A 21,983-nucleotide genomic window follows, 5' to 3' on the forward strand; every position below is an offset into this window, starting at 1 on the left:
CATAAATTATTAATACAATTTTGTATGCCTTATCTCATATGAAAGGCAAAGTTTCATGGGTTCTAACAAGCCTTCTACTGCCTTTTCCCATCTATCCTGAGAGAATTAGAAATGTGGGGCAAGCCTCTGAGCAGATAATTCTCTGCAGTTTTCATTAACAGAAGTACTATGAAGACAGAACTATTCAAAATGTGGGCCATGGACCACCATGATCTGCATCTGTTTATGGGTCTAGGAATAATGTAAGTACAGAAATTGAGAGCAACATTTAGGAGCTTTCATGGCAAAATAAATAGTAACTGTATTGACTCTAACAATAAATAATTGGGGCTTGCACAAGCTGCCCTCTGTATTTATGGGTTCTACATCCATAAATAACAGAAAATATTCTTTTAACAAATTCTGTCTATACTGAACAAGAACAAACTTTACTTCTTATCATCATTCCTTCAACAATATAGCACAACACTATTTATGTAGCATTTCCAATTTTAATAAACACAGTCTAGCACCATTTATTTAGCATGAACATTTTCATTACTATAAAAAATACTTGAAATAATCAACTTTAAAGGAGGAAAGTCTTATTTTGGCTCATAAGTTCATGATCACTTCAATCTTTTGCTTTGGGCCTAATGGTGTCACAGTACAAATAACCTAGAGAGGGTCTAAAGTGTAAGGGAGGATGAACTTAGGTTATATGTAAATACTACACCATTTTATATAAGGAACTTGAGCACCCATGATCTGGGTATCCGCCAGGGATCCTGAAACCAATCTCCAACAGGTACCAATGGATGACTGTACTTCACATGTCTTTACTATTTTTTTCCAATGATTCATTTTTATTTTCTTTATAAAAGTATTGGCCTCAGACAGATTAGGGGGAAATGGCATTCAGTACCAAGAGTGGAGGAAAGTCTACTGTAGGAAGTTGTATGGATCATTCTGATTGATTTGTGTGCCTCATACAGACTAGAATTTTGGGCTCTCCTTTACCTTACCCACATCCATATGTCCTCCTTATTCTCTAGATGTGACAATGAGGCCTGGGCCCATCACCAACAGGCCAATATCCCAGCCTTACCCCACTGAGCTCCTGGCTCTCTCCTTAGAGCATGCTGTCCCTACCTTCCCCTGGCAGGTCCTGCACCATCTTGGAAGCAGGATGGCCCCTCTCTAGCTGCTCCTAGCCTGGCTACAGGTAGCTCCCTGGATGGCCACTGCCAGCCCTGCTGCATGGGTTCTGCTCTCATCATGCTTGGGTCTCCGTCATTTCCATGAGCAAAGCCCATTCAGTTCTTTTGTTGGGGATCGAGACTATGCAGGGGACAACTGGAGGGGTCAGGAGCCTTCCACCCATGAAAGATGTCAATGTGGACTTTTGCTAATATCTCCAAATTAAGTCATTCATATGGTCACAGGTCTGAAAGGAATTCAACACATCACCCCACTAGAACTTAATTTAAAATAACAATTGAGGGGCTGGGGTTGTAGCTCAGCGATAGAGTGCTCGCCTAGCATGCACGGGGTCCTGTGTTTGATCCTCAGCACCACATAAAAATAAACGAATGGAATAAAGGTACATAAAAAAAGAAGTTTACATTTAAAAACAATTAAAAAAATAAAAACAATTAAAAAATTAAATAAAATAACAATTGAATCTTGTATGTTGATTATTATTACACTAAATATAGAAGAACACAGAATCTACTTGTTTCTTTCTTTTAATTTTTTTTTTTGTAGTTGTAGATGAACAGCATGCCTTTATTTTATTTGATTATTTTTATGTGGTGCTAAAGATCAAACCCAGTGGCTGATATGTGCTAGATAGATGCTCTGCCGCTGAGCTACAGCCCCAGCCCTGAATCTACTTGTTTCAAGAAACGTATTTATGTAAAAATGTGTGATCACATTGACATACTTGATATAAATAAAAATGGATTTTATTATTAATAATAAATTAAGTTTTATGTAAAAAAATCATTATCTTGTAGTTAGCCCAGTATTGCAGTGTATTCTGTGTTAAAGTAGATAACACTATAAACCATAATTTGTATAATCCTACCCTGGCCTTATTTTTACTTTATAATATCTAATTAGTCTCAAAAACGCCATTAGCAGATCTACCAATGGAAGGCTGAGAAGTCCTCCTAGAGATCATTTCCCTCCTCCCTCTTCTCAAGGTCTGCTTACTGCAAGTGGCTCTTAGGATTTCCTTTTCCAATCCCTCTTCTCTAAGGAAGATTCCACTCCTTTAGCTCATTAGAGTTTGGTTCTCAGCTGTTCTCTCAGTTTTAGCTCAGAGTCTGGCACATAGTAGGGCTTTATAGACTGTATTATATCCCCCCTTAATTGATATGCTGAAGCTCCAACCCCCAGTGGGATGGGATTTGCAGGTGGGGCCTTTGGCAGATAATTAGGTTCTGATGAAATCATGAGGGTGGGGGCTCTTAGTTCAGACTCTATAATAAAATATTATCAACTGGGTGGTTCATAAACAAAATTTACTTCTCACAGATCTTGGGGCTGGGAGTCCAGGGTCAGGGTGCCAGCATGCTTGAATTCTGGCTTGCAGAGTGACAACTTCTCACTCTAACCTCACATGGTGGGTGAGGAAACTCTCCAGAGCCTTTATAAGGGCTCTGATCCCATTTGTGAGGGCTCCACCCTCATGACCTAATCATATCCCAAGGCCCCACCTCTTAATGCCATCATCATGAAGTTACAATTTCAACATATGAATTTTGTAATAATTTTAGAATACAAGAATTACTTACACAACTTCCATTCTTTGTGGGAATCCCTCTGTTTTGTACCTCTTTTAATTTCTAAAGTCTTTTTACAACACCTTCAATCCCTTTTATACATAAACTCAATGGTAGTTTGGGTCTGTTTCATAGCACAGAGGTAGCAAATATTTATCTCCTGAAAAGGCACCTTGAACCACTTGTTAGTGGGCTTATCTAATGCTGAGCTGTTACAGAATCTGAAGTTTCTTCTAGAGGCAGTGAGAGGAGTTCTGTGCCTGTCATGACTGTGGGAGGGGTTGGTGGAGGAATCTGCTTCTGTGCCTGGGTTGCAGCTAAGCCTGGGCATCTGATATCAGCACTGGGGCCTCCTCGAAACTGTGTGTATTTGCAGCCTCATCCTCAGGGGCTCCCAACTTCTGTGGGTGCAAGATTAAAAAAAAGGAGCATGGTGGGTGATGGAGAGGGTAAAAATCTGCTGCTCTATGATGAAGGAGCTCTTAATCTTGCCTGTCCCCCGAGTTCACAACAGCAATCTATCCTATACAGCATGTTCTACACATGGGGCCCCTTAGAGAAGTTGCAATTCAACTCTACAAACATTTATTCAGCAACTTTCATGAGTCCAGCACTGTGCTAGGCACTGGGGAGAAAACAGAAGTATTGTGAGCCTGGTGTCCCAGGGACTTATAGTCTTCTAGGGAACGCCACTGGCCATGTGAGGTGTGCAGGGATCTGAGGATGCTGCACGGGGGCATCCATGGACTATTCCAAGATCTGACTGGAGGGGCTGAAGCCATCAGATAGTAGGGAAGGGGCAGGTGGTGATCCTGGGAGATGGTTGTGTGGTCATCCTACCAACAGTCCAAGGGGAGCTGGAACAGGGGCAGGGGCTGAGTAGGGGGGCTGCGGAGAGCAAGGCAGGGACCATAGCCCTCCGGTGTGGGAGTAGGCCAAGCTCCGTTCTGCAGGGCTATGGGAAGGACTCACCACCTGTGGTGGTCAAGGGGCAGAGCCAGCACCCACTGAAATGGGAGCAGCACAGGCTGGAAGGAGATGGAGAGGATCCAGGAAAAGGTGACAACACCTGACTCCCATGGAGCAGAGGGCTTGGATTGGAAGAAAAGGTAGGGGGGCTGGGCTGGGGATGTGGCTCAAGCGGTAGCACGCTCATCTGGCATGCGTGGGGCCTGGGTTCGATCTTCAGCACCACACACAAACAAAGATGTTGTGTCTGCCGAAAACTAAAAAATAAAATATTAAGAGTTCTCTCTCTCTCTCTCTTAAAAAAAAAAAAAGAAAAGAAAAGAAAAGGCAGGGGGAGGAGGTGAGGACAAGATACCTAACAGAGTTCTTCCAACACTAGCAGCCAACACAGAGGTGAACACCATGCAGTAGATTTGGATGCCCTGGGTTTGAATCCTACCTGTCCTCCCTGCATCACTCTGGGCAACTTACTTAACTTCTTGGGGACTCTGATTCCTCAACTTGGGCTGACAGTAGTATCAATCTCATAGGATTACTATAAGAATTGAGTTAAAACATATAAAACACCAAGAACAGTGCCTGGCACATAGTGCTTTATAAACATTTGCTAGTCAAGAAGGTAAAGTAGTTTGAGCATTAACCAATATTTCCCCAGATGTATTCCATGAAACTTCAAACAGGAGATGCTCTCATCAAAAAAGTTTTTATGTGCTGGGCACTGTACTGCATGCCTAAAATCCCAGCTACTTGGGAGGCTGAGACAGGAGGATCACAAGTTCAAGGCCAGCCTCGGCAACTTAGTGAGATCCTGTTTCAAAACAGCAACATCAACAACAAAAAAGGCTGGGATAAAGTACCCCTGGATTTAATCCCCAGTACCAAAAAAAAAAATTCTTATGATAAAATAAATTTGGAAAACATATAATATCCTTATGAATTGTGGACAAGTCCACAGTAAAAAAAAAATAAAAAATAATAAACAAACAAACAAACAACAAAACCCCCAACCCTATCTAACTTTATTTCCAAACCTGGTGGATCCTGAAATCCTCTGACTGTCCCATGGGACAATGTTCCACAGGACATCAATTTGGGAAACGCCATGGGGAAGGGAGTGCGGGAGTCTGAAAGCAGAGGAAGGGTCTCCAGAAGACAACTTCTAGCAGAAGACGACACAAAGACAGTCCGGCACTCAGGGAGGGAAGAGGGGAGAGAAGGAGGCTTTGGGTGTGACACACTTGTGATAATACAAGGGAAGGTGTACACGAGAGACCCCAAGGAGAGAGCAACAGAAAGGTCCATAGTGCTGTTAGATGTAGGGGCGATAGAGGAGAAGGCAGAGGTGACTCTGAGAACTCAAGTTTGGGGAGCTAGGAAACAGAGGAGTGGAAAGGAGATCAGGAGTGGGAGGTGTCCTCCATTTTCTTATGTCCCCAATCACTTCCCACTTGATCAGTCACCCTCCCAATTGTGGGACGGGGGCAGGTCTAGCCCTGTGGCTTCCTAGAATGGGAAGGGTAAGGACTGATGCTTCCTGGGAAGAACGGCCCCAAAGATGTTTTGTCCCCGCTATGTACAGATTGTGTGGTTGTAAAATCGACAGCAGTTGTCCAGCGCCACTGGGCTGAACTCCAGACTGGTGCTGAAAAGAAAGCAAAGGTACAGTGTGAGCTCCAGGCCCACCTCTGCGGGCCAGGTTGTGCACCCTGGGAAAGTCACTCTGCGTCTCTGGTCCACACTTCCTCCCCAGATTTGGTCCTTAAGTCTTCCCTTCCTCCTCCCCATGCCACGTCAGCTACAGCCAGGACATTTTCTACCCTACCTGCCTGTGCCAAAGGCATCCAGGCACTTGGGTGCTGTGTGCTCCCTCACACTTTGCTCCTCCACTCCCCCCATGGCCCAGGATCTTACTTTTGGAAGGCCTGGCGGCAGCACTGGTACACCTCAAAACTGCTGCTGCTGAGGGTGCTATTCAGGAGGGACACACAGTCAACCTCAGCGCCCCTGGGCACATACAGGATTCCTGTGGAGGGAAAGCCGCTGGTGGGCACAGCCCAGGGGCCAGCTAGAAGATTAGGGCTCCAAGTCCCAAGCCCACTGGCCTGAACTCACCTGCCACGCAGGCGTTCAACAGGGACACGCAGGCTCCCGTGAAGAGCGCACGGAGCACAACCTGAGAGAAGTCACTCTTCCGCTGGGGGACCAGGGAGGCTGCAAGGGGACAAGAGTGCTCAGGGCCAGGGATTCCATGTGCCTCTCCGACCACAGATTGTGGTCTGGCTCATCTGCTGATTCTCCTCTTCTGCATGGTCAGAGGACAGATGTTGTCGCTGCTGGTCACCTGAGTTTGGGAGTCCTCTAAGGCCTGGCTCCTGCCCCCTAGGATATGATCCAGTCCTCCTCTACGCATCATCAGTGGCAGATGCAGAAAAAGAATTTAACTATCAAATCTGGCAGACCTGGGACTAAATATAGGCTCAGCCACTTGTTAGTTGAGTGAATTGGGCTGTTACTTTACTCTCAGAGATCCAGTTTCTTGCTCTGTAAAATGGGTTGATTAGGGCTGGGGGTGTAGGCTCGTGGTAGAGTGCTTGCCGAGCACATACAAGGTTCTGGGTTTGATCCCCAGCACTTTAGAAACAATCACACACACACACACACACACACACACACACACACACAAAGGCTGATTGCACCACAGGGTGGCTGCAAAAAGAGGATGTTATTGTTGAAGAGCTAAGAACAGCGAGCTGTGGTGGCACATGCCTGTAATCCCAACAACTCAAGAGGCTGAGGTGGGAGGATCAAAAGTTGGAGGCCAGCCTCAGCAACTTGTGTGTGTGTGTGTGTGTGTGTGTGTGTGTGTGAGAGAGAGAGAGAGAGAGAGAGAGAGAGAGGTGCTGGGGATTGCCCCCAGAGGCCTTGTGCACGTGAAGCAAGCATTCTACCAACTGAGCTATAGCCCCAGCCCTCAGCCTCAGCAACTTCAAAATAAAAAGGGCTGGGGGATGTGGCTTCAAGTGTGTGCTTCAAGTTCTAGTACAACCCGCCCCCCTGCAAAAAGCTGAGAACAGTGTGGAAACTTCCTCTCTACTGTTGGGATGTGGAGGGGAAAAGGGAGAAAACACATTTGCGAAGCACTCACATTGCCCCTGAGAACTCACATTTGGGGAAGCAGGAAATGGGAAACAGAAGGGGTGGGAAGTGTCCTTCCTTTATTTATGTCCCCAACTCACTCTCCGCTCACTCACTTCATCACCTCCTTTCAACTGTGGGACTAAGCCCTGAGGCTTCCTGAAGGAGGACCTGGAGGGGGGCCATCCCCTGCAGCAGAGAAATCATGGAACTCTAGGACTGGGCCGCTGAGCCCCACGGCCATCTTGTTCAGGCTCCTGCCTTAGACAAGTGGGACAACTGAGGCCTGAGTCCCCAGTGAGTTCAGGATCCTGACTCCCTCAGATGCTGGGGCGGGGTGGGGTGGGGGTCCCCACAGGACTCACTCAGGCCTCCCAGCATGATCCCAATAGAGGTGAAGTTGGCGAATCCACAGAGGGCGTACGTCGTGAGAATTTCTGCTCTGTCCTGAAAATACAGACGGTGTGTGAGGACGGGCTGCCCTCAGTTGGGACAAGACACTAACACGCTGCCCAGGCTCTGGCTTTGTTTTTACCCACTTCCCATGTGCCCTTGACTTCTGAACCCTCTGTGCTGCCCCTTCCCTGGCCTTGCTCTCCCACATCTAAGTCAGCTGGAATTCTGCCACTTCAACAACATAGCTGCCCTCGCTCCTCTCATCTTCAACCCCCTGTTCTTAAATACCAGCCTTTTGGGGTGTGATTCAGCCTGGTTCAGTCTCTCTCTCTGGCCAGAGGGGGCGCTTGGAGAAGGGCCCCCGCTTCTGGTGCTCTGTAGTCTTCTGCTTCCGGTGGCTGGGAAAGCCCTGGGCTTGTGGGGACCTGAGACCTTGTGGGGAACTGTCAGGCTGAGAGGGGACAGTGGGGTCCACTGGAAAGAGTAAGGCACTGGGCGTCCAGCCTGGCTTCCAGGCTTGTCCCCACCGCAGGTCAGCAGCTTCTTGAAGCTTCAGGACTGTGATAAGGATTATATTATGATATATGGGAAATACCAGGCATTGAGTGGGCAATTAAACAAGGTAGTGCTTCTGTTTTGTTCTGAAGTGTTTTTTTTTTTTTTTTTTTTTTTTTAATTTTCCAGAAAGAAGCATTAAGGCCCCAAATGGAACAATTTGGGGGAAAAAATTGGCTTAGATCCATATCTCCCACAGTTTATAAAATTCCCTTCAGATCATAGAAGCAGACAAATATTTTAAATGTAGAATGATAGAAAATTTAGGATAATAATAATTATAGTTACAAGATAGTATTACACTCATTTTGGAGAGGACCAAACTGAGACTCAGGTTCAGTAAGAAGTTCACACAGCAAGAAGGTGACTTTGTCAGAATTTGAATTCAGTTATAACTATAAAATTCATTGTCTTAATGACTTCCTTGCCTTGTTCCAGGGATTTAATACTTACCAGATATCATTTTAGCATATAAATTACAGAAATAATAGGAGAAATCACAAAAGAAAAGATTTGGTATAAAAATCTATGTTGAGAAAACAAATCCTTATATAGAAAATGAAGGGGGAAAGAAAGAAGAAACAAGGAAAAATATAGAGAGGAAATATGAAAAGAGTTAATTTCATTATAACATAACTAATTTATGCATCAAAACTAAATAATAAAGGAGTGAAGGAAATAGAGTAAGGAGAATGGGGGAGGGACGAGGGGAGGGAAAATGGGGAAATGGGGATTGACAAATTCCTTGCATGTATTAGTTTGTTAAAATGAACTCAAAAACTATACGTAATTATAATGCTATAATTTTAAAAGTTTATGCAAATATTAATTGAAAAAATATTAAGGTATCTTATCCCTGCTTGCTCACATACAATGGTGCTTTATAGACCAACTAAACAACCATCTTCTTCTTCTTTTTTTTAATTCTGAGAGAGTGAACCAGTGAGCTACATCCCAGTCCTTTTTATTTTTATTTTGAGACAGGGTCTTGCTAAGTTATTGAGGCTGACCTCGAGTTTGTGATCCTCCTGCCTCAGCCTCCTGAATGGCTGGAAATTATAGGTATGCAACACCATGCCCAGCTCATATGACTTTCTTAAGATGTAAAATGTCAAGTCTTCAGTGACTTCCTGTACTCCCTGAGCCATACTCTCACAATATACTCTAGCTGTACTACCCTCAGTTCTCTGAGCATACTATGTGCTTTCAATCTCAGGGCCTTTGCACATGCCTCTTCTTTTGTCTAGAATATTCTTCCCTTCAAGTCTTGGCCTAAATGTTACACCTCAAGGAGACTTTCTCCAACCAGTTCAGCCAAGAGAACCCCCTCCCTGTTTTTACTTGTTTTTCCTTTATAAAATTTACCACAAATTGTGGTAATCTTTCATTACTCTGCTTTACTGTGTTTTGCCTGTGTCTCTCAATAAGAGAGATATGAGACCAGGAATCATGGTTGTTTAAATCCCCTTTTTATCCTTTTTGCCTAGCAGAGTGCCTTGCACTTAAACAATCTCCACAAATACTTAATGAAAGAATAAGATTCATTAAAAAGCTGAGCACAGGGCCAGGCACAGTGGTGCAAGCCTGTAATCCCAGTGGCTCAGGAGGCTGAGACAGGAAGATCATAAATCCAGACCAGCCTCAGCAATTTAGCGAGGTGCCAAGCAACTCAGTGAGACCCTGTCTCTAAATAAAAATACAAATAGGGCTGGGGATATGGCTCAGTGGTTGAGTGCACCTGAGTCCAATCCCTGGTACCTCCTACAAAGAAAAAAAAAATCATGAAGAATCAGACACTTGATTACCTCTGAGGTGTGGTGAGATCAAAGTAAGGACAAGGAGTGAGGGGAAACATGCTGTTACTTCATACTCTTTTTTAAAAAAAAACCTAAAAAACATATTCATTTACAACTTATTTTAAGTTGTAGTTGGAAGCTGGGCTACTGGAAGCATAATGCCTATAATCTCAGCTACTCACGAGGCTGGAGGATCACAAGTTCTAGGCCAGTTTGGGCAACTGAGTGATACCCTGTGTCAAAACTAAATAAATAAATAAATAAAAATAAAAAGGGCTGGGATGTAGTTCAGTGGTAGAGCACTCCTGGGTGTAGTCCCAAGTGTGGTGAGGGTGGGGTAGGGAGAGACTTAAAAATAATTGAAATTAAGAAAAATTTCTTACTAAAATTTCTCAGTCACCCAAGAATGAAAAATAAAACAATGAGCTACTATTTGCCCATTAAAGTAGCAAAACTTGTTTCTAAGTAGAAACTCCCTAGTGCTATTCAGCATGTGGTGAGATAAATGCTCACGGGCACAGCTGGTGGCAATTTCAGTTGTTCCAACCCTTTGGGAAAATTACTGGCAGCAACCACAGGAGGACTCATGCTATGTGATTCAACCAGCCCACATCTGGGAAAGCTCCTGCGGAAATGACCCAAGAGGTGGGAACTGTACTATACAGAAAGATTCACTTCCACACTGTATGGCATGTACAGCCAAGTAATGGAATTCATTTGAATGGCCCAACAGCGGGAGATTGGTTAAATACGTGAGGATACACACATCAAAAATCATGTGGGGGCTGGGGCTGTGGCTCAGGGGTAGAGCGCTCACCTTGCACATGCAACGCCCTGGGTTCAATCCTCAGCGCGCACACACACACACACACACACACACACACACAATGTATTGTGTCCAACTACAACTAAAAAATAACAAATATTTTTTTAAATAATGTGGGCTGGGGGTGTAGCTCAGTGGTAAAGCTCATGCTTAGCCTTTACTAGGTACTAGGTTCCTGGCACCACCACATTTTTAAGAAATGATGCTGATTTCATAATAGTAAGCAAAGAACAGAAGAAAGAGAGAAAGGAAGGAAGGAAAGAAGGAAGGAAGGAAGGAAGGAAGGAAGGAAGGAAGGAAGGAAGGAAGAAAATCCAATATATTAACAGGGACCATGGTGGGAAGTCACCCGGCATACTACAATATAGTATGGATGCTTTAGTAGAGATTATGTAAATTCTCTTTAAAAGAGTAGAATAAAATAGATAAACAATAGCTATAGTTTTAGTATGATGAAATTAGAGGTAATTTTTGCATTCGTGTGTGTGTGTGTGTGTGTGTGTGTGTGTGTGTGTGTGGTACTGGGGATTGAATAATTCAGGGGTGTTCTATCACTGAGCTACATCTCCAACCCTTTTTAATTTTTAATTTTGAGACAGGGTCTGGATAAGTTGCACAGGCTGGCCTCGAACTTGCCATCCTCCTATCTCAGCCTCCAAAACTGCTGGGATTACAAGTATGCACCACCACATCTGGCAATTTTTTCATTCTCAATGTTATCAGGATTAGTGTTTTTATTTTAGAAGGGTTAATTTTTATAGCATCTTATGGTTCTTAAAATAAAATTTCACAGAAAGAGCCAGTCCCTAAACTGAATCCAATACATTAACAGGGACCATGATGGGAGGCCACCCAGCACACTCATGTATGTAGCCCACTGGACATTCATATGTATTTCTTTGGGGTAGACAGAGTATTAGACTCCTGTTTTCTAACAGAAGACAGGCGGTGCAATGGCTAGCCTAATGCCACAGCCAATGGTGGCATTAGGGTAGAGCAGGGTCTCAGATACTTCAAACAATGCTCTTCTCCAGCACCGCAGCCTCCTGAGAGGTCTTGAGGAAGATGGCAGTAAGCCTGATGCTGTCCTGTCTCCCAGGACAATAAATAACATGGGTGGTTAAACATCGCCACAGTGTGTCTCAGCCAGGTAGCCAGGAAAGTAGCTTTGTGTGTGTGTGTGTGTGTGTGTGTGTGTGTGTGTGGTGGAGGGGTTGTCCCTCAGGAGCAACTGTGTCATTCCCCACCATAGAAAGGGGACCAAGATACTCACAGAGATCCACTGCTTCTTTGCACCAACCCACTCCTCGACCCCTGCCAGGCGGCGCTGCCTGTACTGAGACAGTTCCTGATATGCCACAAACTCATTCAGAAACAGCTTGATTCCTAGCAGCTCAGCCACCACTGGGCAGTCCTCCCAGGCAACGCCCATCAAGAAGGCCACAGGCCTCAAGATATAGGAGCAGATGAGCTGAGGGTACAAGAGCAAGAAGACTGATGAGGACTGAGGGCAAAGCCTGGGCTTTGCTGGGTCACCACCCACCACCCCCAACCCCAGGATCTTCCCCTCCACATCCGGGAATCCCACCTGGAAGCTGAGCCCTTGGATCTCCACCATGTCTCCCAGCCAGGAGAGGGCAGCATTGACAAAGGCCAGCACAGACAGAAACGCAATCAGGTTGGAGGCGATGTTGGCAATCATCTTCACCGAGATGGCAGCCCCACCGCTGGCTGCTTCCACGAGGTTTTGGGCCTCTCTGTTATTGGGATGAAGAGTGATCATGATTGCCCACCAACAAGGGTCCCCATCCTAGAAGTTCCAGGAGGAACCTTGGACGGGTGTTTCAGAATCAGAGAATCCTTACTTTCTCTGAGACCCAAAGGAAGGAGCCAGCACTGGGATAAGACCCACATTTCTAGCACTGCACTGTCCATGGCAGCAGCCGTTAGCCCCATATGGCTTGTGACCACTTGAAAGAAAGCTGGTCCAAATTGAGTTCTGTTTTAAGTGTAAAATATATAGATTTTTGAGGACTTCATATTTTAAAAAATGCAAAATATCCTTAGTACTTTTTACACTGAATATATGATGAAATGACAATATTTTAGATGTATTTGGCTAAGTAAAATATTTTATTAAAATCATCAGTTTCTTTGTACTGTTTTCAAGACAGTGACTAGAGAATGTAAAGCGATAGACCCCCATGGCTAGCAGTCTATTTCCGTAGGACAGTGCTGCTGTAGAGCTTCAGGAGGTTTGAGGTTGGGCTACCCATTGTGTCCTCAAGCATATTAATCCAAAGTGGTACCCTTTCAATATCTTTATTTTATTTTTAATCTTATTTTATTGTTTGTTTATTTTTGGCACTGGGGACTGAACCCAGGGACCCTCTACCACTGAGCTGCACCCCAAGTCCTTTTTATTTTGAGGCAAGGACTCGAACTCGGGATCTTCCCGCCTCAATTTCCCGAGTTACCGGAATTACAGGCATGCACCATTGCGTCTGGATCTTTCCAACATTTTAAAAGGATTAATATGGGCTGGGGGTATAGCTCAGGGGTGGAGCATTTGCTTAGCACCCAGGAGGTCCTTCGACACTCTCCCTGCCCCCCCCCCCCAGGCCCCCGATTAAACGTTTTTAAGACCATGGTGATGACATATTAGTAGTCACTGGTATCAAGTTGGCTCTTACATATCAGAACGTGGTGCCACCTGGTGGTCAGAGCTCTGCACTCAGGGAACTTGGCCCGGAGCCTTTCTATGGCCTTCCCACATCAGGCCACACCTCCAGGGACCGGGCCCCACCCCTAGGAGCCGGGCCCCACCCCTAGGAGCCGGGCCCCACCCCCAGGCTTGGACCAGTCTGTTGTAAGATGTGAGAACTGGAGTCTGTTTTAGCAAGCGAAGCCACAATCAGAGCAGTGACCGCAGAGGTGGTCCTAGCCCCCACGAAGCCAGTAATAGGCAGAGAGAACACGTGCTGTTGCCCTCCACCTCTGCTCTGGGTCCCGGGCACCACCGTCCTCTCTACCAGCCCCCTTGCTGCTCTCACCCGTGGCTCAGTTTCACTCCTTCCTTACTCTTGAACTTGGACTCCTCCACCTCTGGGTACATCAGCTTGGAGAGGGCCAAGGCACAAGGGGCAGCCATCACAGAGGCAGCAACTAATGACGCAGGATCGATCTGCAGGATGAGAGAGAGGACAGTTAAAGGAAAGGGCCACTGCCAAGGAGAGTGACCCGGGGCAGCAGGGGAAATATGTACTCCGTCCCACTGGTATATCCTCATTGTCATTAATGTCCTCATTGTCATTGTCATTGTACTAATAATTATACCTTTTATGTATAGAGGGTCACAGGCTACATGTAAAAGCCCACATATTTCCTCCCAGTACTTCTGTAAACTGGGCCTGGCAAGTATTGTTACCCCCCCCCCATTTATAGGTGGGGAAAGGGAAGGTTTGTTACCCACATTTTATAGTTAGGGAAACTTGAGGGCAAACCATATTCAATCCTTTGGGGCCTCAGTTTCCCTACCTATAAAAGAATTAAAACTCATCATATCTTTTGGCTTCAGGTTCAAGGTTCTTCCTTCCTTTCAAGACTGTCTCTCTTTAACCCCTCATAACCATGAGCTGAGATTTCCATTAACTAAAGGGTTTGTGATGGATCAAACAAAGCTCCAGAACCTGAGAGTTGAGACAGATCAAAGATGTAACCCAATTCAACCTTGTCGTAGGTTATGTACTGTGTGGGATTATAATCCCTGAATTGGATCCATCTTTGAATACTTACTATATTGGGGAACTCCCCACTTCAGGGCGGCTCATCACACCCTCTCTTGCAGTTAGGGAACTGTTAGGAAATCTGCCTCCTCTAAGAGCCATCTGTGGTCCTGGGTCTGCCTCTGGGAGCCACTCTGTAAAAGCCCTCCCCAGCAAGATGGTGAAGCATCAGCTCCTAGAGTTTTCCCTTCCAGAAGCTTTATCCTCACTGTGGTCCCAAACCCTTTGCTTTCCCTGTCCTCTTCCACAGAGATAGATGAGGCACTTCCCCCCACCCCAGCCTGTTGTTTACAAATGGTAAAACTAGAAGCGACTCAAACATCTAACATTGGAAGAATGGCTAAACACAGTCAGGCTGCCATCACAAACCACAGTTACAAGGTCTCCTGATGACGCAAGGAAGTGCCCACAAAACTGCACATAGAGCAGAACCACAACCATGGGAGAAAGACAACTCGAAAACTATGCATAAAAAGAAGAGCAGATGTTGGTGACAAGGAGAATATGCAAGGGTGAAGGCAGAAGATAGATGGGAAATCTCTCTATCTTGCTCTCAATTTTGTTGCTCTAAAAAAAAATAGTCATAAAAAAAGGTCAGAAATACTCCATAATTGCCCCTGGCTGGCAAGTGGGGCCAGGAGTCATTTTTCTCTTCTTGGTGCATTTTGACATCTTTCACAATACCCAGAACAGCAAAATAGTCTTTTTCTCCTTTAAGTTTATATTAAGCCAATAGCATGTTTGTTTGTTTAATCACTGTTGTTTTGGATTTTTTTTGCAGGGGGGTGGGTACTAGAGATTGAACCCAGGGCACTTGACCACTGAGTCACATCCCCAGCCCCATTTTGTATTTTTTTTTTTTTTTTTTTTTTTTTAGAGACAGGGTCTCACTGAGTTTAGTGCCTCGCTTTTGCTAGGCTGGCTTTGAACTTGTGATCCTCCTGACTCAGCCTCCCTCACTGCTGGGATTGCAGGCATGTGCCTCTGTGGACAGCTGTTGTTTTGGATTTTGTTTTTGTTTTTTTGGTACTGGGGATTGAACCCAGGGACACTTTACCATTGAGCTACATCTCTAGCCCTTTTTATATTTTATTTGGTCTTGAATTTGTGATCCTCATGTTTCAACTTCCCAAGTAGCTGCCAATCTCAGTTTTTAAATTTTTAATAAAAAGGAAAAGAAGTAGGGAGGTAAGTTGAAGACATATGCTCTGCTAATAAAAGCAGAGTACAGAAGAAATGGTGGGACAGCTTATCATCATCTAAGGGAAGTACAGGAAGTGCAGATGAGGAACCAGGGCTGGAGACCATCTCAGGCTCTGATACACAGGCTATGCCTTCTTTTTCTAAACCCCAGTTGTTTCTTTTCAATGAAGTGCAGACACCCCTTGAAACACAAACAAGAACCAGCAGCAGCCCTGACACCTCCTCAGGCCAGGCACTTGGGAACTCAGAGGATAAAGCCTACCTGGGGGCAGGGGACTTCACTTGCTTTCTCCTGGGCTGCCTGCCTCCAGGGGGACAGTGTTACATCTGTCATGGGCTTTCCCCTCTGCCAGACACAACATTGCCTTTTCCTCCAGTTTAGAGATTACATCTGGCTTATAAACTTGATTCCCAGCAGGCACACACTCTGCTGTTGTCATATTGCTGGACTCCGTCCTTTAAGTGGGCTGGTTGTGACCACAGCTGGTCATTCCCTGCTCTTCATAGAAAGGGTTGAGTCTTGTACAGACAGTCAGTTTGGGTGCTGGCTCAGCCCATGTATGGCCCTCCACTGCCAGTCACTCTGCAGGGTCATGCTGTCCCCCAGCCCTGCCTCCCAGGCACCAGCTCAGGAATCCATTTCCTCTTTCCCAGCATCCTAGGCCTTCCCCTGCCCAACGGCCTCCACTCTCTACCCATAGTCCCATGTAGAGAGAGGAGAGAGGATAAGAACACTCTGCTTCAATTTTGGAAAGGATTTTTACTGAGAAAGGAAATAAACCCAGTACAAACCATAAAATGGGCCATGTGGGACAGATTTCTGACTCCAATATGTCAGGAAAAGAACTACTACTTCTTTAACACCATGCTCTTAAGCATTTTCTGCCTATTATTGCCTTTAATCTTATACTGCTGGGAGGTGGCCAGTAGGTCTGCTCTTTTGTGGATGTGGAAACTAAGCAGTAGGCTCACAGACCCTGTCTCTGAGGCAGCCACTCTTGCACAATTCATTGAGGAACTTGAGTGGACAACTAATTCATGTCACTGGCCAGCCTGTTTTCAGGGCTTGAGGTACACATCTGGTTCTCGTGCAGGGTGGCCTCTGAGCCAGAGTAGAGATGTGAGTTTCTAGGTGTCAGTAGAGAAAACTGGTGCCTACTCCAGAGGCTTGGGGAAAACAGTGAAGACGGAGCCATATGTGGAGGTCACAATTGAAATAATTCCATTGAGTGACCCCTTGGAGCTGGGGACCATGGGAGAAAGCCTAGACTAGCATTGTCCAATACAAATATAAAGGGAAGCACATCCATAATTTCACATTTTCTAGTAGCTGCATTTTAAAAGTAAAAATAAATAGTTAAAATTCAATTTTAACAATGTTTTAATTAACCCAATATATCCAAATATGTTCTTCCCACAATGTAATCAGTATCAACTTATTAATAAAATATTTTTTTTCTGTGCTAAGTTTTGCAACACATCTCATTTTGGATTAACCTTATTTCAGGTGCTCAATAGTCATGTGTGGCTAGTGGCCATTGTGTTGGACCCTGTGGGTCTGGAACTATGTGGATATGGGCCATAGGAAGGGTGAGGAAAAGGGAGTTAGAAGTTGAGCCATAAAGAAAAAGGTCTTAAGAAATTAGTAGCTTGGAGGAGAGAGCAAAAGGGATCTTCTGGAATTCAGGGGTTGAGGGAAGAACCAGAGACACCCCGAGGAGCTAGCCTTGAGAAGGAGTTGAGAGGAGACCATGGGGAAAGCCCAGGACTGGGTAAAGGAGGCCCAGAGCCAGGTGGGGGCAGAAGAGAGCTGCTCTGGAACCAGATTGGAGGTGGATCCAGTAGGAGGAGGGAAGGAGAAGGAAGGAGGAAGGTGTTAGGTGACCTTTTCCTCCCCAAGCCACTATGGCTGTAGCCAGGGGCTTCCAAGCCCAGAAATCTGTGATCACATGGCTCATCCTGGGTGCCTCTGCACATTCTGTGGAGCTAACGGAGGTGGGCACCGAGGCCCTGTCAGTTAGGAGGCCAGACTGCCAGGACTGGGTGGACTCTGGTGTAAGAAAGGGAAGAAGGGGGACTGAGTTTTAAGCCAGATTGTGTGAAAGGGAGGGAGTTCTTCCAGCACAGATCATTTTCAGCTTAATAACGTTTCAACTGACTGATTTTTTACTTTAGGATAGTGTGAAAGTGATACACACTATAGACACTGTACTTTGAATTTTTTGGTTTTAATTTTTTTGTAACCTTTACTTTATTTGTTTATTTTTATGTGGTGCTGAGGATCAAACCAGTGCCTCATGCATGCTAGGCAAGCACTCTGCCACTGAGCTGCAACCCCAGCCCTGTACTTTGAATTTTGAAGTTTGATCTTTCCTGGGCTAGTCAGTCACATTCGGCAAGTGATATGCTAATAATATGCAAGATACTCTTGCAATGCTGGTAGCAGCAGCTCTCAGGCAGCTGAGCTAATGGTCCAGTCCAAGGAAACATCTCAATGCTCTGCATGCAGCGCACTATGTGGCTAAGTCAGAATGGTCCATAGGTTAAGTGAAGTATATGCATTTTCAACTCACCATGGGTTTATCAGGATGTGGCCCCATTGTAAGTTTAGGAGCACCCACAGTTAACTTTTAAGTAATGGTAGAAGTCTCGGCAATGCCCATGTGCTAAAAAGAATACTAGGCATGTTCTTATAACTGACTTTGGAGCCCCGAGAAATATAAAAACATTTAAAGGCCCTAAGTCACCAAAAATATTATGTCATTCCCTTTCCCTAGTATTTCACCATGAAAAAGGTTTTAGGAACAAAGTTCTGAGTTCCCAATTTGAAATATCAAATTCTTTCCAAAAAACCATTGGTGGTGGGGTAGGCAGGGATGCATTTGGATCTTGGTAAGACAAGATGCAAATCAAATGATGGTTCTGGAATACTAAACAGGAGGGTGTCAGGCTGGAAGACAAAGCCACAGAGTGCAAGGGGCCTTCTTTAAAAGTCACATAATCACCAATTCTGCCCAGGTAGTTCATGGAAATATGGAGCTGACCTTACTGGTGTGGTCAAAGGTCCTGAGTGAAAGAGGGACTAAGGGGTAGGCTGGCTTGTCCTGTCATCCATCCCCACCAGCCACCTCAAGATCATAAATGGGATAGGTGGAATTTGGCACTGTGAATGGGACAGTGGGTCATTCTGTCCTTCCAGTGCCTATATACATAGTACAGGGGTGAGGGGGGGCAGGCAAAGATAGCTCAGTTGGTACCCACAACCTTCCTCACTCCAAGCACTGAGTGGCATCACATTGTATGGACTAACTCACTCACTCATCCAGCTTATTATTGGATTATTATTATTATTATTATCCCAACAATAAGTTGGACATTTAGGTTGTTTCCAAGTTTCTTGCTATTAGAACTAATGTCAAAATTTTGTATTTTAAAACATTTGTGAAAACATTTCTATATCATAATCTCCCTAGCTGGATCAAGGGGAAGAAACTTTTTTTTTTAAGCTTGGTATTAAACCCATTAAACCAAAATTATTTTTGATTTTGAGACAGGATCTCGCTAATTTGCTTAGGGCCTCCCTAAGTTGCTGAGGCTGCCCTCAAACTTGTGGTCCTCTTGACTCAGCCTCCTGAATCGATGGGATCACAGGAGTGTGCCACTGTACCCAGCTGGGAAGGAACATTTTTAAATTGACTGATAGATAGATGTTCTCCACAGAGACTCTGGCAAATTTTATTTCCACAACGAGTGGATAAGCACCCCACATCCTTGCGATTTAGAGGTATATAAAGTATTGTGACTCATTTAGAAAAAAACATGAAATAAATATTGTTTTAATTTCTTTGAACATCTGCACAGTTTTTATAATAACCATTTTCTCCAGATAATTTTTTAAATATAGATGTTCCCTACCTTCTGTGTGTAATGATTTTGTCCACACAGAATGTTTTCCATTTTTATTAGCTCTGTCAACCTTCTTTATACTTCTGTATTTTTGTGTCATGCTCAGAATATATAAGAAAAAAGCAAGTTGCAGAAAAGTATGGGTAGAAGTATCTCATCTTTTATAAAGAAATAAAGTGTGTGTGCATTCAGGTGTAGATAAATCACTATTTACACAGAAGGATCTGGAATGACATATTTAAAGTCAGTGAGTCTCTAGCATCAGAGTCACTGGAAGGCTTGCTCAGTAGGTTTGCAGTGGGCCCAAGAATAGACATTTTAAAAAAATTCTCAGATGATGCTGGTCCATGAACCACACTTTGAGAACCATTGTTTTAAGCAATTAAAAGCAGTCACCATGGATTTGTTTTATAATGAGACAGGGTTCTCAAGGTCTCACTATGTTGTGCAGGTTGGCCTTGAACTTCTGTTGCTGAAGCAGTTTCTCATGCCTCAGCCTCCCAGTAGCAGGGACTACAGCCATGTGCCACCAGTAAGGAAGAGAGAGGTTTTTTATTTTTTATTTTATTATTTTATTATTTATTTATTTATTTTGAGTAGTGGGGATTGAACCCAAAAGCATGCTACCACTGAAATACCTCCCTTGTCCTTTTAATTTTTTTTTTTTTATTTTGAGACAGGATCTCTCTAAGTTACTGCAGCTCTCACTAAGTTGCCTAGGCTTTCCTCAAACTTGCAATCCTCCTGCCTTAACCTCCCCAATTAGGATTATAGGCATGCACAACTGCATCTGGCAGGAAGAGAAATTTCTAAAACTTTATTCACTTCCACAATAACTAAGAATTTCTTTGATTGTTTAAAATAAGATTTTGACAATTTGTATATGAAAGCAAAAATAGGAACAAGGTATATTATAAATATATAACATTGTTAACTCAGCAATTTGTAGGGAACACATTTGAAGATTCCTTTCTACCTACCAGGAAGTAGTACTGTGGTTGATTTAAGGGACCAATTCACACCACTGGAATTTAACCTATGAATGCAGTGTGCTCTGTAAGTTGCACAGCAATAATTTAAGAGAAGAGGAAGGACCTGAGCCCAAAGATTGTGGGGAGGCAATTGGTGGAGAGTAACACAGACCTCCAAGGACAGCCTAAGTGTGAGTTCTTGGAGAAATGCGCATGAATTTTGGAATCACATATATCTGGACTCAGATCCTAGCTTTAAGCATTACTTGTTCTCTGAGCCTCAATTTTCTCACTGTAAAATGGGGATACTAAAACGTCTAGCATATTGCCTGGCATGTAGTAGGTGCTCAGTAAAGAGAACCCTGGGAATCTTTGTCTCCAGTGATCATGTAAGAAGAATGGACAAATGGTCCAGCCCTTCAGGCCTGTGTCACTCAGGTGAGGTGTCTCCTCACACCAGCCCAGCAACTGAGCTTGAGGTCCAAGAGAGAACATCCCAGGGATGCCCTGGCCCAGATCTGCATGGGGTGCCCCCAAATGTGGGTTTCTGGCCCTCAGTATAACCAAGCAGAGGGAAAGTTGTCCCTACCCCAAAGGAGATGTAGACGCCCAGCAGGCTTCCCGCGATGGTGGCAAAGCCTCCAGTCATGACCACATGGACTTCAGAGAGCGTCATGTCTGCCAAGTAGGGCCGGATCAGTAGAGGAGCCTCAGTCTACAAATGGGAAACATGGCAGAGGGCTGAGCTGGGGTGATTGGGTACTTTCCCCTCCCAGCCTCTGCCCTGAGAGCCAGGAGGTCAGAGTAAGCATTGAGGAATCCCTAGGGAAGAGACATGGGGAGGGGGTGAGGTCAGAACTGTGGTCTGTACTTGGCTGAGACTCTCTGAACCTCCGTGTTGACCCACTTCTATGGAAGGTCCCCCGTGCCTCCCTCTTAATTTGATAATGCTCCCATGTGTGGACTGCTGCCATGTGACAGGCACCCTACTAAGCACCTCACTGTCATGACTCTCAACCTTCTGAGGCAGAACTGGGCATCCCATTTCCAGGAGAGCAAAGAGAACTTCAGAGAGGTGCTGAGAATTACCTGTGCTCATGCAAAGGGGTTGGGGGGGAAGCACAGGTTAACTCCAGGCCTGAGCTTCTCATAAAGCCATGAGGCTTGTTGTAAAGAAACAAGACAGGGTATGCAAGGTGAGTTTATTTCAGAGCATGTGGGGAAGCCTGGAGCCCCTCTTTATCCAGTATCCATTCAGTTATGGAGCACCTACTATGTTCTAGGCACTGTTTTGTAGGATGGGGATACCATGATAAATAGTTTATATCCTGGGAGCAGTGGAAGGTGGGAGAGGGGTTTTTATGGAGGAAGAGAGGTTATGGATAATCAATAAGGAGCTAAGTAGATAAATAATGTAAGTAGAAATAGAGAGATGGAATAAAAGCATGCTTAGTAGTTAGAGGTATTTATTTATAGTAGTATGGATTGAACCCAGGGTCTCATGCATGGTAAGTAAGCTCACTGCCACTGAGCTGCATCCCCAGCCCCTTTTTAAATTTTTATTTTGAGACAGGGTCTTGCTAAGTTGCTAAAGCTGGCCTTGAACTTGTGATCCTCTTGCCTCAGGCTCTGAGTTGCTGGGATTACAAATGTGTGCCACTGTACCTGGCCTT

The 21,983-nt window shown here is 44.7% G+C and overlaps 1 protein-coding gene across 1 annotated transcript in view; it reads right to left on the minus strand.

Moving 5' to 3' along the window:
* Positions 1 to 5,306: 5,306 nt before the first annotated feature.
* Slc28a1 (solute carrier family 28 member 1) overlaps positions 5,307 to 21,983 on the minus strand; it is a 50,059-nt gene continuing 33,382 nt past the window's right edge. The window contains exons 11-18 of the mRNA XM_076848780.2: positions 20,900 to 21,025; positions 13,499 to 13,629; positions 12,034 to 12,202; positions 11,719 to 11,916; positions 7,238 to 7,319; positions 5,850 to 5,948; positions 5,649 to 5,760; positions 5,307 to 5,379 (exon numbers count right to left, since the gene is read on the minus strand). Coding sequence (XP_076704895.1) covers positions 5,307 to 5,379; positions 5,649 to 5,760; positions 5,850 to 5,948; positions 7,238 to 7,319; positions 11,719 to 11,916; positions 12,034 to 12,202; positions 13,499 to 13,629; positions 20,900 to 21,025 — 990 coding nt within the window. The remainder of the gene's footprint in view (positions 5,380 to 5,648; positions 5,761 to 5,849; positions 5,949 to 7,237; positions 7,320 to 11,718; positions 11,917 to 12,033; positions 12,203 to 13,498; positions 13,630 to 20,899; positions 21,026 to 21,983) is intronic.

Source organism: Callospermophilus lateralis, chromosome 3 (assembly GCF_048772815.1).
Source record: "Callospermophilus lateralis isolate mCalLat2 chromosome 3, mCalLat2.hap1, whole genome shotgun sequence".
Lineage (NCBI taxonomy): Eukaryota > Metazoa > Chordata > Mammalia > Rodentia > Sciuridae > Callospermophilus > Callospermophilus lateralis.